Raw genomic sequence first — 13,303 nt, 5'->3', positions numbered from 1 at the left:
AAAAAAAAAAAAAAAAAAAAAAAAAAAAAAAAAAAAAAAGAAAAAGAAAAAAGGTATCTTATTTTATTTTTATTTTTTTAAAATTTTGGACATGTCAATGACATGTTAGAGTACTTAGGGGTCACACTGACACATCAACCTAAAAACATTGACAGATAATTGAATTAGAAAAATACATTTAACCTGCTCCTTATTGCATGCCCCGGATGCAGAGACAATTTGTGGTATGCAGCAACACTACTATATGTTAGATAACCTATCACATCTAGGTGTTAGTTGAGACTTGTATGTTTTTCTTGAATTTGTTTTTTTATAGTGTTTATGTCGGACTTGTCGTGTCCCTTAAAATAAATTGGACATGTGGGTGACACGCCATATTAACATTTAAATGGTACATCAAAAACCCAAACCTTTCAAGCAGTCAGTAACAGTGTTAGTCAGAGGGAACCGGCGGCAAAATAACGGTGTTGGTCAAAGTGGCAGCAATGTTGATTGGAGGTAGGAGTATTGGGTTTAAGTGGGCTCATATGGTTTGTTGGGATTTTTGTACCATTTAGATTTTAAACTATATTCAATGGGCATTTAAATCTTCATTTTATTTTTAATAGCTAAAAAAAACTGAAGTATCTTGGATTTGATGTTTTAATATTAACTAAAAAAAACTTAAAGAAAACAACATATCCCTAACGTGTCCCTGTTCTACATTTTCTGGAATTAGTGTCGCCGTGTTCATGTTGTATGTGTCTGTGCTTCCTAGCTACATGCCCATTGCCTAACCAATTACTTATCTTATTATGATCAGCCATAAAATTTAACCCAACGTTAAAAACTCATTTGAAAGAATGGGGTAGATCCAAAGTACTAATTGATACAAGTTCATTTAAAATCTTCATGTAAAGTTATGCCGCTTATCTATTTTGAAGTAAATCTGTTAGTATGTCCACATACTTTCTTAATAAAAAAACATATCTCCAATGTGTCCTTGGCGTACATTTTTCAGAAATTGACATGTCGTCATGTTTGTATCTGTGTCGTATCTGTGTCCCATGCCCGTTCCTCTTAGGTCTTATTATATTGTTTAGTTGTCTAACAAAATACATCCCATGTTTATCTTTATCCTTGTTTATGCAGCCTTTGTGATAAAGCATGGTAAAACTGATAACACCTCTTTTATTTGCTAGTTCATCAAGAAGTTTTGGTACTACTTTTCAGTGGATTTGATCTTTTCTTGGTGTCTTCCTAACAAATTAACATTTTTTTAGCAGTATTGATTGCTCGCACTATATGTGGTGATAGGAGTCCAAAAAGTCCTTGTTAGAGTGTTAGTAGGGTAATATTGTGAATATTATTAGGATACTGCCAAGGCGTATTTATACTCGAGTTTTTAAGAGTTGAGGGTTACAAGTAGGAGTTCCAAGGGTTGGAGGGAAGCGGAGTTTTGGGATTAGTGTTGTGTGAGAGAGATAGCCCTCTCAGAAGGCTATATTAGCCAATCTATTTTCCTTTTTAGTATGTTATAGTTATAATTTTAGTCTTATTTTCAACGAGGAAAAAAGGGGGAGACTCGGGACGTGTGAAGCATGGATACACAAATACAGCTAATTGTCAGTGTCGGACACATGTTGAACATGTCTAAAACACTGAAATTGAGTGTTCAACTTTTTTTAGTTTTGGACACAGATACTTTCTGGACATGTTTAGCGAAAGAAACTTGTTGGAAGGAAGAAACAAACCCAAACCCAGCTGACTTAATTAGAATTGTAATGATCAAAGAAAAAGAACCAACTATGAAAGAAAAGTTGAAACATCAAGTTGCTTGTCGTGGCTATGCACCTGATAAATCACTACATTTTATAAACCATGCTTTGCAGGAATAGCAAGTCTTTTAGCTGATTGTTTTGTTTGTTTTAACAAGTAGTTTGGTTGCTTGCCATGAGCAAATTAATAGCCATATAGTTTTTCCTTGCATGTATTTCATATCTTTGTTATGAAAGGACAAATCATTTGCTGTTTTCTCCAGGAGGGCCAAGATTAATTACAACTGATGGAGAAGCAAGCTGTGTTGAGGTTGAATGGATGTGAAACCGTAATTTTACTTGAGATTGTTTAAACTTCCGTTTCTCATGTTTGGATTTCATTGTGTAATACAAACGTTTTTGCTTGTAGACATTATATGTCATCTCCATGCACGCTGCAGATTTTTGTGGGCATCTGTAACTTTTTCCTGTTGCTAATATTGAGATACGTAAGCAGGAGAGGAAAGAAAGGAAATCAATAAGTACTCTTCTTGCAACCCTCATGTTATTTATTAACTAATGCTTTGACAATCGCCTTTTCTAGCATGCTTTAGGCAGTTGATGGCTTGAAGCCGTGAGAATGAGGGAGGTATAACTATAGGCAGTAAAAATATTACAGTTCACCAAGATTGTCGAAAAGTTGGGTCTGTGTCTTTTTTGCAAATATTTTTTGATTTCTTTCTTTCCATAGATTTCAAAAGTAAGCCAAGGATGAGTTTTTCCATAGTAGGGCTTTTGCGTTCTTGAAACTTGAAAGGGTGGTACGAAGGCTATATCCAAAAGTTCCTTTACCTCCCTAGGAAACCGAATGTATTGAGAATCATTGTCTAGAAATTCTAAGTGTATGTGCATTGCATAAACAAGTGGCTTTGAGATTCGTTTTCTTTTTTGCATAATGGATACCAATTTGGAGAAAGAGCGAGAGGTAAGACATTTTTTTTTTTTTTTTTTGAAGATTTTCACGTGTGCTAATGGATTTATGTGCTTTTCCAAAGGAAACTTTACTTTTTTAGGTTGATGTCCTTCCATAATGTCTTTGTTAGGATGAAATTTATTGCTTCTATGTTTTCTTTCACGTTTATCATCAATGATTTCGTAGAAAAGACCCAGACCCCCTTAGTGCTGGGGAGCTAAGGTAGCAGGGAGTCGTCTTGTTTGATAACTGCCATTTTTAGCCTGAAAAATAGGTACAGAGGATTAGCTACACCATTGCTGAAATGCATAAAAGTGAGCCATCCCCCATTTAGGCGTGTTGGAACCCAAGTAGCACCAGTTAGCTACTTCATTTATTACCTAATTACCTATGCAGTTGGCTCAATATTAGTTGCAACCAATCCATCATGCAGCCAATTTCTTAGCATAAGAAAAGCCTGCTCAGCATCTTCATCTTCTTCTGGAGATCCAGGTTTGTGAACAAAGCCATGGCCTCTTCCCCCAAATATCACCAACTTAGAACCTTCTCCCATCCCCTTCTCCAAATCCTTCATGACACTCACTGGACAAAGTGGATCATTATCCCCTGAGATGAGCAATACTGGAACCTCGACTTTGGTAGCCAGAGAAGGATTAACCTCAGTGCCATATAAGGAGGCGCCAATGGAAAAATAGGAACCCTTGTCTTGAGCTAGAACGTCGATTACCCGGCCTCCCCCGTACCCAAATCCCACGATCCCAAGCTTCCTCGAGATCCCTGCTGCTGAAAACTCGTCAACCAACCATTTTGTTGCTGCTGCTATGTCTTCCACAGTCTTTTGTTCCTCACATGAATCTCCATGAAATACATCTGGAAGCAAGACACTGTAGTTCAAGTTGAGAAAACATTAAAAGCCTGATCGAGAGAGAGAGAGAGTCCCACGATCATGTGTTTATAGGTAAGGAATATATCTTTGTTGACGTGAGTCTTTTTAGGAAAGCACAGAGCAAAACTATGAGAGCTTAAGCTCAAAGTGGACAATATCATATAATTGTGGAGAGTTGTGGTTCTTAACAAAGATATGAATTATAATGAAAAAGCTTGAAGGGAGCATAAGGTTAGATAGCATACTTGAAGCCATTGCAAGCGAGACGATAGGCGAAGTCTCGAACAGAAGAGTCTTGAAAGGCAAAGAGATCCGTCAAGAGCAGAATAGCTGTTCCATTATTGTTCTTGACTGCCTTGAAGAGATATGCAGTGATTGAATGGTGAGCTTCTTCTCCAATGGAAAGCTCCATTCCATTCACAAGCTCACAAGCCTCCTCCTCCTCTATCTCATCCTTCACTCCCTCTGCGCTGTAACACACCTTGCCTCCCTTTATCTCTCTCTTGCCCTTCAACTGCCCAATACTATTGCTAATCGGAAAAGCAAATCGGAAGGAAGGTTGAAATGGGATCCCCATGCGTCGGCCACTTCTCCCGGTCGGTGGGGCGGAAATCCACTGAGCTCCGGCGGTGGCCGATCCCATTCTCTCTCTCTCTCTAGCCAAGAGAAGATTTGCAGTGCAAAACAAATATCTTTCATTTTGGCCCCTACAAAGTACAAATATCCCAGTGGGACCCAAAACCCACAAACACAGCCTATTAGTTTGGATGTAAATCCACCAATTTCTTATCTTTATGCTTATCTTCTTCCCTCCTCCAATAAGGCCCAAGTCTACTATTAATATCCTGTCCAAATAGTATATTATTCAACAAAATCCGAACTTCCACAATAAGACATTCAACCGGGTTAAAACTGTTCTACTTCCACGATAAGACATCCAACCTGGTTAAAACAGTTCTACTTCCACGATAAGACATCCAACTTGGTTAAAATAATTCTACTTCCACTCATGTTCTAACATATTAAAGAATCTATTAAGGTCACAGAACTCATGTATTCAACCTAGATTATAGAACATAAAGAACAAAAAAGAGAAAACGTAAAGAGAAATATATGGAAGTCCGTACTCGATCTCATAGATACATATAAAATTCTGTGGAAAGCCGTATTCGATGAAAGTCGTATGTATGGTATGGAGGGAGATCTTTCATATCTTTCAAGATCTACCCTACCATATGGGGTCAAAAAGTCAAAATAAATGATTTTAGTCCTTATAAAAAAGAAAATTGATTCTTGAACCCCTTTCATGCTCATGTCATGGCGAGGTACCACAGAAGAAAAAATTGTAAAATTTGATCCAATTTATCGTAATCGAATAGTCGGTAACACCAAAATGGTAAACTCTATGACGACTAGGGGTTTATATTAATGATTTCAATCACAGAGAATCCATCTTAAAAACTATGTAGGAGAATATATAAGAATTCGTCTTAAAATCGGTAACGACCCTATTTTTCTATTAAAAATAGGATTGCCACTCCATACATGACGAGACTAATGCGTGCAGAAAACATGCATTTAAATTTTTTCGTAAGGACTTAATATTCAAAGTAAATATTTTAAACCAACATAGTCTTAACTAGGAAAGTAAATATCATAATTTAAATAAAATAAACAAGGCTCTAATCTACTAGAAGGACTACTAAATATACATAAATATGACCACCATTAACTCCATGACTTTCATTGTGATACCATCATTAATACATGAATGTCTTATCATTATCTGAAAAATAAGAGTGGCACGTGGCCTGAGTATGTTAAGAAATATTTAGTAAGTAGTTTCACTGTTGGGTTCGAGAAATGCAAATACATGCAAAATGATGAGACTTATATTTATAAAAATATCATGATATGGCCTTTGACAGCTTTCCAGTCTAGGTAAGGTTGAATGTGTATACTTTACTACACATGACCCACGCATGCGCATATGGGCCCACTAGGTCGGTTCATGTACCCTCTAGACCTAGCTGGTTGGGCTAGCATTTGCTAACAGGTTGTCGGACACCACAAAGGAAAAAGGGCCCACATAACATAATGTGAACATAAATATCGTAAAATACACATCCATACTAATCATAATAGAGAAGTATCCTAATGACAAACATGAATGCACGAGGTCCCCATATCTTAAAATCATGGCATAAATTTATAATGCAAATTGAACCCCCCTTCATTTATAACATAGTGAGTATATGAATCATGCATTCATAATTCCTGTCACACCTTTCGTACATAACATAGCTTATATGACATGATGTATGGAGATTTATGCATCATAGATTATCAACATCATAACATAATTCTACCACATGACAGGGTCACATCATAGCATGACTTATAAAAATAGCATTACACAACATAGCATAACATAACATAACCATCATAATTATGACACGTGTAGGAGCCACAAGGCACGCATTATCATACATCCTATAATTCATCCAGCCAAACCAACAGCATAGTCACTCACTTACTTGATTGGCTTAAGACGCGGTTACTAAATATCTTTAGAGCTAGCCCAAATCTACTCCGATCTAATTTAACCTATATAGGTCCACGACATCAAGTTAAAAAAACATTATCGAGCTTAACTCACCTAGAAGTACTAATAATTCAATTTTCAGCTAAAAAATAATTTAAATTGAGCAAACATCGGTCATCCTAACCTAATGTTTCTGAAAACTAAAATAACGGCGATAATGTTTTTTTTTTAGGTTTTTTTTACAATAACTAACCAATATAAAACAATGGATTTGTAAATATTTAAGTAAATTAGTATTTCTTTTATATAAAATAATACATTCATCATAACTTTCCCCGCAAGCAGAGGGCGCCCTTCCCTTTCTTCTTCCTTTCTCTTTGCCGTCTCCAATTTCTCTTTGCCGCCGCCGCCCCTCCCTCTCTTCACTCTCTATTGTTCAACGATTTGCCGCATCGGCGCCACCCTATCCTTATCAACCTCCTCCCCTCACACCCGGACGCTAGTAGGGTGAACGTTGGGTCGGTTTCCAGTTTTGGCAACCTCCATATCACAAGGCAAGTCTGTATGATATTTTTGTTTCTAATCCAAATATTTTATTTGAGCTTTCAAGCCCTAAATAAAACCATCCGCCACTTTCTAATTGATTTTGCAGTTCTAGCGGCGTTAACGATTTCGGACCCGTTATCGAGGCCAGCCAATTAATCATGGTATCTCTCTACTTTCTTTCTCTTCTCCTCTCATTTGATGGTGGATCGATTTCTAAGATAATGAGAAAATGATATTGAATCAGGAGCGGTTGTATAAACATAATTTATTTTGTTAGTTTTATCTGAAATATTATGTATCCGTCTCCTCCGTTTGGTAATTTGTTTCCAGAATGATTATGGATTATGGGTTTAATTCAAACTTTCATTTCGTTCCCAAATTTTCTCTGGCTGAAGTTTCGTCTAGGGGAATATTGTGTATCCGTCTCCTTCATATTTATTCTGAACATATTGGGTTCTTGATGCTTGTTTCTTGCCCTCTGCGCCTTTTAAAGCCATTTGAAATCAAGCATATTCGAAGTGTGTTTGTATATCTTGTGTCATATTATCTCTCTCTTGAGTGTACATTGATCTTTTTACCAATCAAATCAGTGCTATTCTAATTAGAACTCATGTATTTACTCCTGCTTTGTCGATAACTTCAATTTTGACAGAGGAGAGGAGTAGATATTGTATTGCATAATTTTAAGATCGTCTTATTCAGTTTGAAAACTTCCCATAAGAGAGCCTCTTTGCTTGTATGTATTTGGACAGGCTGCAAAAATTCTTGCCAATTTAATTGTGATGGGCTCTGGGATACTTGCTAGGGCCTTTGTTCAAGCCTACCGTCAAGCCCTTACGAGTAAGTACACTCTTTTTATTCCACCCTTGGGTTTTTATCTCTATTGGAAGTTGGCCAATTTTTCCTCAATATTATGGTTATTGGTGTAAATTTTTTTGGATGGCTTGATTGAAACTTGACATGTAGAACAAAAGAAACTTGCGCCTTGTCTTTGAACTATTAGAAGCTTTAATGTAAATGGGGTAAGTTTGGGGACAAGCATTTTGCCAATGAGAACAAAGCTCTGTGTGCACATAGGTTAATTTTGCTTCAGGTGATATTGGAATAGACATCATTTTTTTTTTAAATGTGCTTGGGGGATGTTAACATCCTGAAGTTCTATCTTTTACATCCTTCGTCGTCTTTGAAAGCGAGAATAATGCCTTCTTAGATTTTCTATAATTGGTCAAGAGAATTTGTTATTTTTTAGCCTGTGATATGTTCAAGGGTTGAGTGTTAATGGCTTGGATTATAGCATCCTATAGTTCCATTGTAACAGCCCAAGCTCACAGATATTGTCTTCTTTGTAGGCTTTTCCTTTCGATCTTCCCCTCAAGGTTTTTAAAACTTTAAAACACCTCTGTTGAAGAGGTTTCTACACCCTTATAAAGAATGTTTTGATCTCCTTCCTAACCAATGTGGGATCTTACAATCCACCCTCTTTTGGGGTCTAGCGAACGCTGGGGCTCTTTCCCTTTTCCAATCGATGTGGGACCCCTCCAATCCATCCCCTTCGGGGCCCAGTGTTCTTGCTGGCACACTGCCTCATGTCTACCCCATTCAGGGCTCAGCCTCATTGCTGGCACATCACCTAGTGTCTGGCTCTCGTACCATTTGTAAGGGCCCAAGCCCATTGCTAGCATATATTGTCCTCTTTGGGCTTTTCCTTTTGGGCTTCTCCTCAAGGTTTTTAAAACGTGTGCGCTAGGGAGAGGTTTTCACACCCTTACAAAGAATGTTTCGTTCTCCTCTCTAACCAACATGGGATCTTACATCCATCCTTTACCTTTATGGGATCTTACATCCATCCTTTACCTTTATGGTCAAGCTTGAAAGACTAAATATTATCTTCCTCGATCTTTTGAAAAAATGTTATTATTTCTCGAGCATGTGGTGTGAGAAGTGATTTACGGACCACAATTTGGTTAGAGATGTTTCGGTGTAGTGTTGTAATCTATTGAACACGTACTTGGATAAATGTAGTTGTTTATACAAAGTTTGTACTTTTTAATGAGGGAGAGTTTGATATTGTAGTTGAAGATGATTATGCTGAATAACAAATCTTTTTTCGTGTGGTGTAGATGCTTCGAAGTCCGGTGTTGCTCAAGAAACAATTCAAAACACCGTTCGCAGAGCAAGCAAAGTGATGACAGAGCAAGAAGCCAGGCAGATTCTTGGCGTCACCCCAGAAACGCCTTGGGAGGAAATTGTGAAGGTCAAATATCTATTGCTTTTCACTAAAATAAGTTCCTTAGCTTGTATATATTATTACGAATAGGTGTTTGACAATCCTTGTTATCTTTTCAGAAATATGACGCTTTGTTCGAAAAGAATGCTCAGACTGGAAGCTTTTATCTTCAGTCAAAAGTTCACAGAGCCAAGGAACGATTAGAAACTCTGTATCAGAGCAAAGGTCAGGATGCCCCTAGCTGAGGAATGTGTTGTGTTTTGCCCATTTAGTGTTCTTGTATAATTCTTAATTTTGTGATGGCCGGCAGCATGGCATGATTGATGATGAAATTGATGTATAATCTTTTCTTCCTCTTGTGGGAAAAAGTGACGTTTAAAATAGTATTTTAGATGAGGATGCCTTGAGAGCACCTAAATTTAATTTGTTTACTTCTAATAATTTGTAAACAATTATTTGTTACGCACAGGCCTGAAGTAGACCACGATCATTGTCCGATGAAATATTGCTAATACGAGGCTCGAGTTAGAACCCTAGACTTAGAACGATTAATTCAAAAGCCTTCCTCTCATATTATTGATTTAGGATTTTAATTCAATCTTCGAGCTTATCATGTCATTTTCTTTTTTTAATTAATTTTCAGTAAAAAAATGTATATACGAAGGAACTGAGACCCTGTTTAAATGAGAGTGATATGGTATTGAGATCATTAAAATTTGTAGCATGCTTAGCTTAGAGTAATTTTATATTCAATGACGTCTTGAAATTTGTTTTAGAAAATATGTGAGCCACAAAACATACTATTCATGTTGATTTGTAAGATATCTTTGACCCTCTTCATCAAAAAATAATAATAATAATAATAATGATGGTGGTCCCCTCAATCGAGGCTCAGTTCCTTTTATTTTAGGGCCTTATTTTTTACTATGCTTTCGGCTCACAATACTTTTGTTCGACATTAGAGGATTTTATTGACATAGCGAAGTTTAGAGCATGACTTTGATACCTAGATGATATTGTTCGATACCTTGATGATATTGTTCACTCTGAACATAAATTCTCATAGTTTTGCTTCGTGTTTTTTCGAAAGGCCTCGTACCAATGAAGATAATATTATAAATTCATGATTATTTTCTAAATTAATCGGCCTCGCGATCATAAACAGATAGTATCATAAACAGATAGTATTATAAACTCATGAAACTAGCGATCATTCAGTAATTAGCCACATACAACTTTTACCCCTCAAACCTATATTCGCTCACCTTCTACATATATATATATAAAGAGAAAACTGGTAAGCAGGATGAGGATAAGCCATGACGTGCAACGTCCAAACACGGATCTCTCTCCATCTCCCTGGTTCTTCCACTTTTGTCTGCAATTCCTGGAGAGTTTCTTCATTTCTTCCCAGAAGTAGAACTACATTCTCCCTCTCTCCTCAACACCATTTCCATGGATTCCATGTTGCCAGGAACACAATGTTTGATTCGCAATCGCAGCCTCCTTTACTTTCTGCCGACAGAAAACGGGATTTCTCTGCGTATGCCGCCTCTCTGGAGCTCCCGCTGCTTCCCTTCGGCGTCAATGACGTAAACCACTCCTTCTCTGCATTTATTTCAATTTTTATTTGTCCTGTTCTTTGCTACATTAGCTTTGCACCAATCCGCAACCCTCGAAGCAGGAACGAAAATCAACGTGATAAACATACAGATTATATCTCTTCTTTTCCACCAATCCGCGATGCTATCTATCCATCTTGCTGTTTTACCCTATTCAATTGGAATGATGGTCCAATTGAATAATGCATAATGTAGAACAAGTTATTTACATTTTTTACTTTCTATTTTCCGTTCATGGTGGATTCTGTTTCTATTTTTCTTAGCTATTTCTTCTATCATCTTTTCATCCATCAAATCTTCACTAGGTTTCATTACTCACCATCTTTCTTGTTCGTGATAAATTTTGATCAGGTTCATATCCAGTATGGCGCACCATTGAAAAAAATGTATTCCAATTTCTCCTTCTCAACTTCAGTTACATTTCTTTTTTCAGGTTCTTGTTCCGTCGGAGACTAAAACACTGCATCTGTATGAAGCAAGGTATCTAACTCTGTTGGACGAGGTACTTACTTTTTGTACACAATTTATTTTATATAATGTCATATTTGTGGAATTAAGACTGGTTGATCTTATGTAGACATTGTGCAGCTTTGTTCCCTATGGATATGCTTTAAAATTACTGTGTTTTTTTAAGAAATCTTAAGATTATTGCATTTCATTTTCAGATTGGTTAATTGTATCGTTTCGTATTTCTTTTTGTGAAGTTGTCAATCAACTGCTTGTTGAATCTTTTCTTGTGCACTAACATCCCGGTGGATGCTACTCCATGAAAGCTATTTAAAACAGAAAGATACCAATTTTTGTCACTTATTATGGTAATGCCATTTGGTTATGCAATAGAATGTTTTTTTATTCATAATCTTATTGTGCTAGTAAGTTCATAATCTTAGAGCACTTTATCCCTTCTTATTTCAACTATTTTTCTAATTTTGTTCCATGGTATGATGTTAACATATTCTATCTTAATTCCCAATTTTTTCAATTGATATAGACGATCTGTTTTCACCAAAAGTCAGATTTTATTTTGGACAGTTTTCTGATTATCCAAAGAAAAAATTAAGTGGAAAAGAGATAAGAGGAGAATATTCTGTCATATTATAATTTTCAATATATCTGATGACTCAAGTTCTGTTTCTAGTCAAGTGAGATGGAAACAACATAATTTTGTCTTCTACTCAACAGTGCCTTAAATTCTGTATATAGGTCTATTTGCTTTCAAATTCCATGAAATCACATATTCTGAACTCCTTGAGATGTTCTGTTGCTGGAACCAATTTTGTCCTTGTTCTATGGGACGATTTTGAGTCTGGACTAGCATTCCTCACCGTGTAATATATTCCATCTTTTTTTTGCTTTCTTCGAAGCAAACATAAGGAATGAGTTTGTGCAAATAGCGCGATAGAGAAAAGATTTCTCCTTGTTTGGAAGGGAGGGAACTTCTTCTATGCATGCTAATCCTTTCCTTCACCGATGGTCTTCCTATCTCCTGCTTTTCCTTTATTGATGTTATCATATTCATCAGTTAAGTTTGTTGATGGTGCTTGCTTCAGTCCTTGTAATTTTCACTGTGGTTGATTGGTTTGTTGGTTTTTAGCCTTTGTATTTTGGTTTTGCCCATCGGCATTTTTGGCTCTTGTATTTTTCTGTGTTTGGTTCCTCTGCCATTAGTTCTTCTTTTTCTTTTTCATCATTTCAGGGAGGTTATATCTTTGAGCATTTTCTTCATTTTCATATATCAAGAAAAAGTTTATTTCTTGTTCAAAAAAATTAGTCGGTATATGTTATGACATCAATATTTTTCTTTTGTTTTCTCTATCTATCAAATCAGCCCTGACTTCAATATTCTGGTTGCAGTCTTTATTTAGGAAGAACAAACTTTTCGTGCATTTTGTGTTGGATCCTGTCGCTGTCAGTGACTCATCAAGGGAAATATCATTTGCAGCCAGACATGCTTGTTTGATCTTAATTGAGAATGTAAGTTTCAAAACTTAGAATACTGTTAGTTAATGTAATAAACACATGAAAATACTTTGTCCTACGAGCAGTTTCAGCAAATTGCAGGTGGAGAGGCTAGAGGTGGGGGCATTAGTCACCATCAGAGGAATCGGACGCGTCAAAATTATAGAGCTTCTGCAAGCAAGTGATAAGTGAATTGATTCACACTCACAAGTCATTTTACTTACCAGTGAATACATTAAGTCGAGAATGCTAATTTTGTGGTCATTTTAACCATTGTATGATCTGCCATTTTTCCAGACTGATCCTTATTTGCGAGGTACAATTTCACCCGTGAGGGACGATATTGTTCAAAATGATAGCGGGTTAAGTACAAAAGTGATGGACGTCAAAGATGTTCTTCGTAATTTGAATAGTTTGGAGATCAAATTGAAGGTACGGTTTTCCCTCTCTCAAAAGAGCACTAATATCCAAGAAACTGAACTGGAAGAGCCACTTGTCAGGCGTATATTTTGGGTGATTTTCATAGTTTTGGAAGGCTAAATTTTTTTGCTTTCAGCTATTTAAAAGTAATTTTCAAAAAAGTCTTGGATATTTCAACTTCATGATATTTGGTAGCATAATCACGAATACCGTCACCCCTTTGTCTTTGTTTCACATGCCTTCAATTTTGTGTCTTTGAAATTTATTCCTATAGCCTAGGTCATTCTTAATGGATTTGACGTCTTTAGAAATGCTTTGATGTTTACTATCCTCTTTTTTTTTTTTTTTTTTTTTTTTTTTTTTTTTTTTTTTTTTTTTTTTTTTTTTTT

The 13,303-nt window shown here is 36.3% G+C and overlaps 4 protein-coding genes across 7 annotated transcripts in view; 3 read left to right on the top strand and 1 right to left on the bottom strand.

The window, feature by feature from the left end:
* Positions 1–2,339, top strand: part of LOC111432720 — a 6,558-nt gene extending 4,219 nt beyond the window's left edge. Inside the window, exon 3 of the mRNA XM_023069656.1 lies at positions 2,021–2,339. Within this exon, the coding sequence (XP_022925424.1) occupies positions 2,021–2,035 (15 nt within the window). The 3' untranslated portion in view covers positions 2,036–2,339. The remainder of the gene's footprint in view (positions 1–2,020) is intronic.
* The window catches only part of LOC111432713, a 21,293-nt gene that overhangs the window by 2,245 nt on the left and 5,745 nt on the right, over positions 1–13,303 (top strand). For 2 of the 4 annotated variants that reach the window (XM_023069648.1, XM_023069647.1), the window contains exons 2-7: positions 110–120; positions 10,219–10,505; positions 10,969–11,037; positions 12,390–12,509; positions 12,597–12,671; positions 12,792–12,926. In XM_023069648.1, coding sequence (XP_022925416.1) covers positions 10,233–10,505; positions 10,969–11,037; positions 12,390–12,509; positions 12,597–12,671; positions 12,792–12,926 — 672 coding nt within the window. In that variant the 5' untranslated portion in view covers positions 110–120; positions 10,219–10,232. Of the gene's footprint in view, positions 1–109; positions 121–10,218; positions 10,506–10,968; positions 11,038–11,239; positions 11,351–11,420; positions 12,057–12,389; positions 12,510–12,596; positions 12,672–12,791; positions 12,927–13,303 lie in introns of those variants that run through there. The other 2 variants (XM_023069650.1, XM_023069649.1) reach the window with 2 other exon arrangements.
* LOC111432716 (carboxymethylenebutenolidase homolog) lies at positions 2,948–4,283 on the bottom strand. The gene is made up of 2 exons (XM_023069651.1): positions 3,841–4,283; positions 2,948–3,593 (listed from the first exon to the last, which is right to left on the bottom strand). The coding sequence occupies exons 1-2, from the start codon at positions 4,236–4,238 to the stop codon at positions 3,098–3,100; spliced, it is 894 nt and encodes a 297-aa protein (XP_022925419.1). The 5' UTR covers positions 4,239–4,283; the 3' UTR covers positions 2,948–3,097.
* LOC111432719 (mitochondrial import inner membrane translocase subunit PAM16 like 2-like) lies at positions 6,469–9,447 on the top strand. Its single transcript, XM_023069655.1, has 5 exons — positions 6,469–6,694; positions 6,793–6,847; positions 7,439–7,526; positions 8,807–8,940; positions 9,033–9,447. The coding sequence occupies exons 2-5, from the start codon at positions 6,845–6,847 to the stop codon at positions 9,156–9,158; spliced, it is 351 nt and encodes a 116-aa protein (XP_022925423.1). The 5' UTR covers positions 6,469–6,694; positions 6,793–6,844; the 3' UTR covers positions 9,159–9,447.

Source organism: Cucurbita moschata, unplaced genomic scaffold (assembly GCF_002738365.1).
Source record: "Cucurbita moschata cultivar Rifu unplaced genomic scaffold, Cmos_1.0 Cmo_Scf00040, whole genome shotgun sequence".
In the NCBI taxonomy this organism is placed as follows: Eukaryota; Viridiplantae; Streptophyta; class Magnoliopsida; order Cucurbitales; family Cucurbitaceae; genus Cucurbita; species Cucurbita moschata.
This window is presented reverse-complemented; position numbering and strand designations above follow the sequence as displayed.

Excerpts from the sequence above, each read along its gene's own strand:
- LOC111432716 (XM_023069651.1), bottom strand. The coding sequence starts at position 4,238 with ATGGGATCGGCCACCGCCGGAGCTCAGTGGATTTCCGCCCCACCGACC. Across the intron at positions 3,594-3,840 it reads CTCGCTTGCAATGGCTTCAA|TGTCTTGCTTCCAGATGTAT; the intron begins GTATGCTATCTA and ends CTTGAACTACAG.
- LOC111432719 (XM_023069655.1), top strand. Across the intron at positions 7,527-8,806 it reads CTACCGTCAAGCCCTTACGA|ATGCTTCGAAGTCCGGTGTT; the intron begins GTAAGTACACTC and ends CGTGTGGTGTAG. Across the intron at positions 8,941-9,032 it reads CTTGGGAGGAAATTGTGAAG|AAATATGACGCTTTGTTCGA; the intron begins GTCAAATATCTA and ends TTATCTTTTCAG.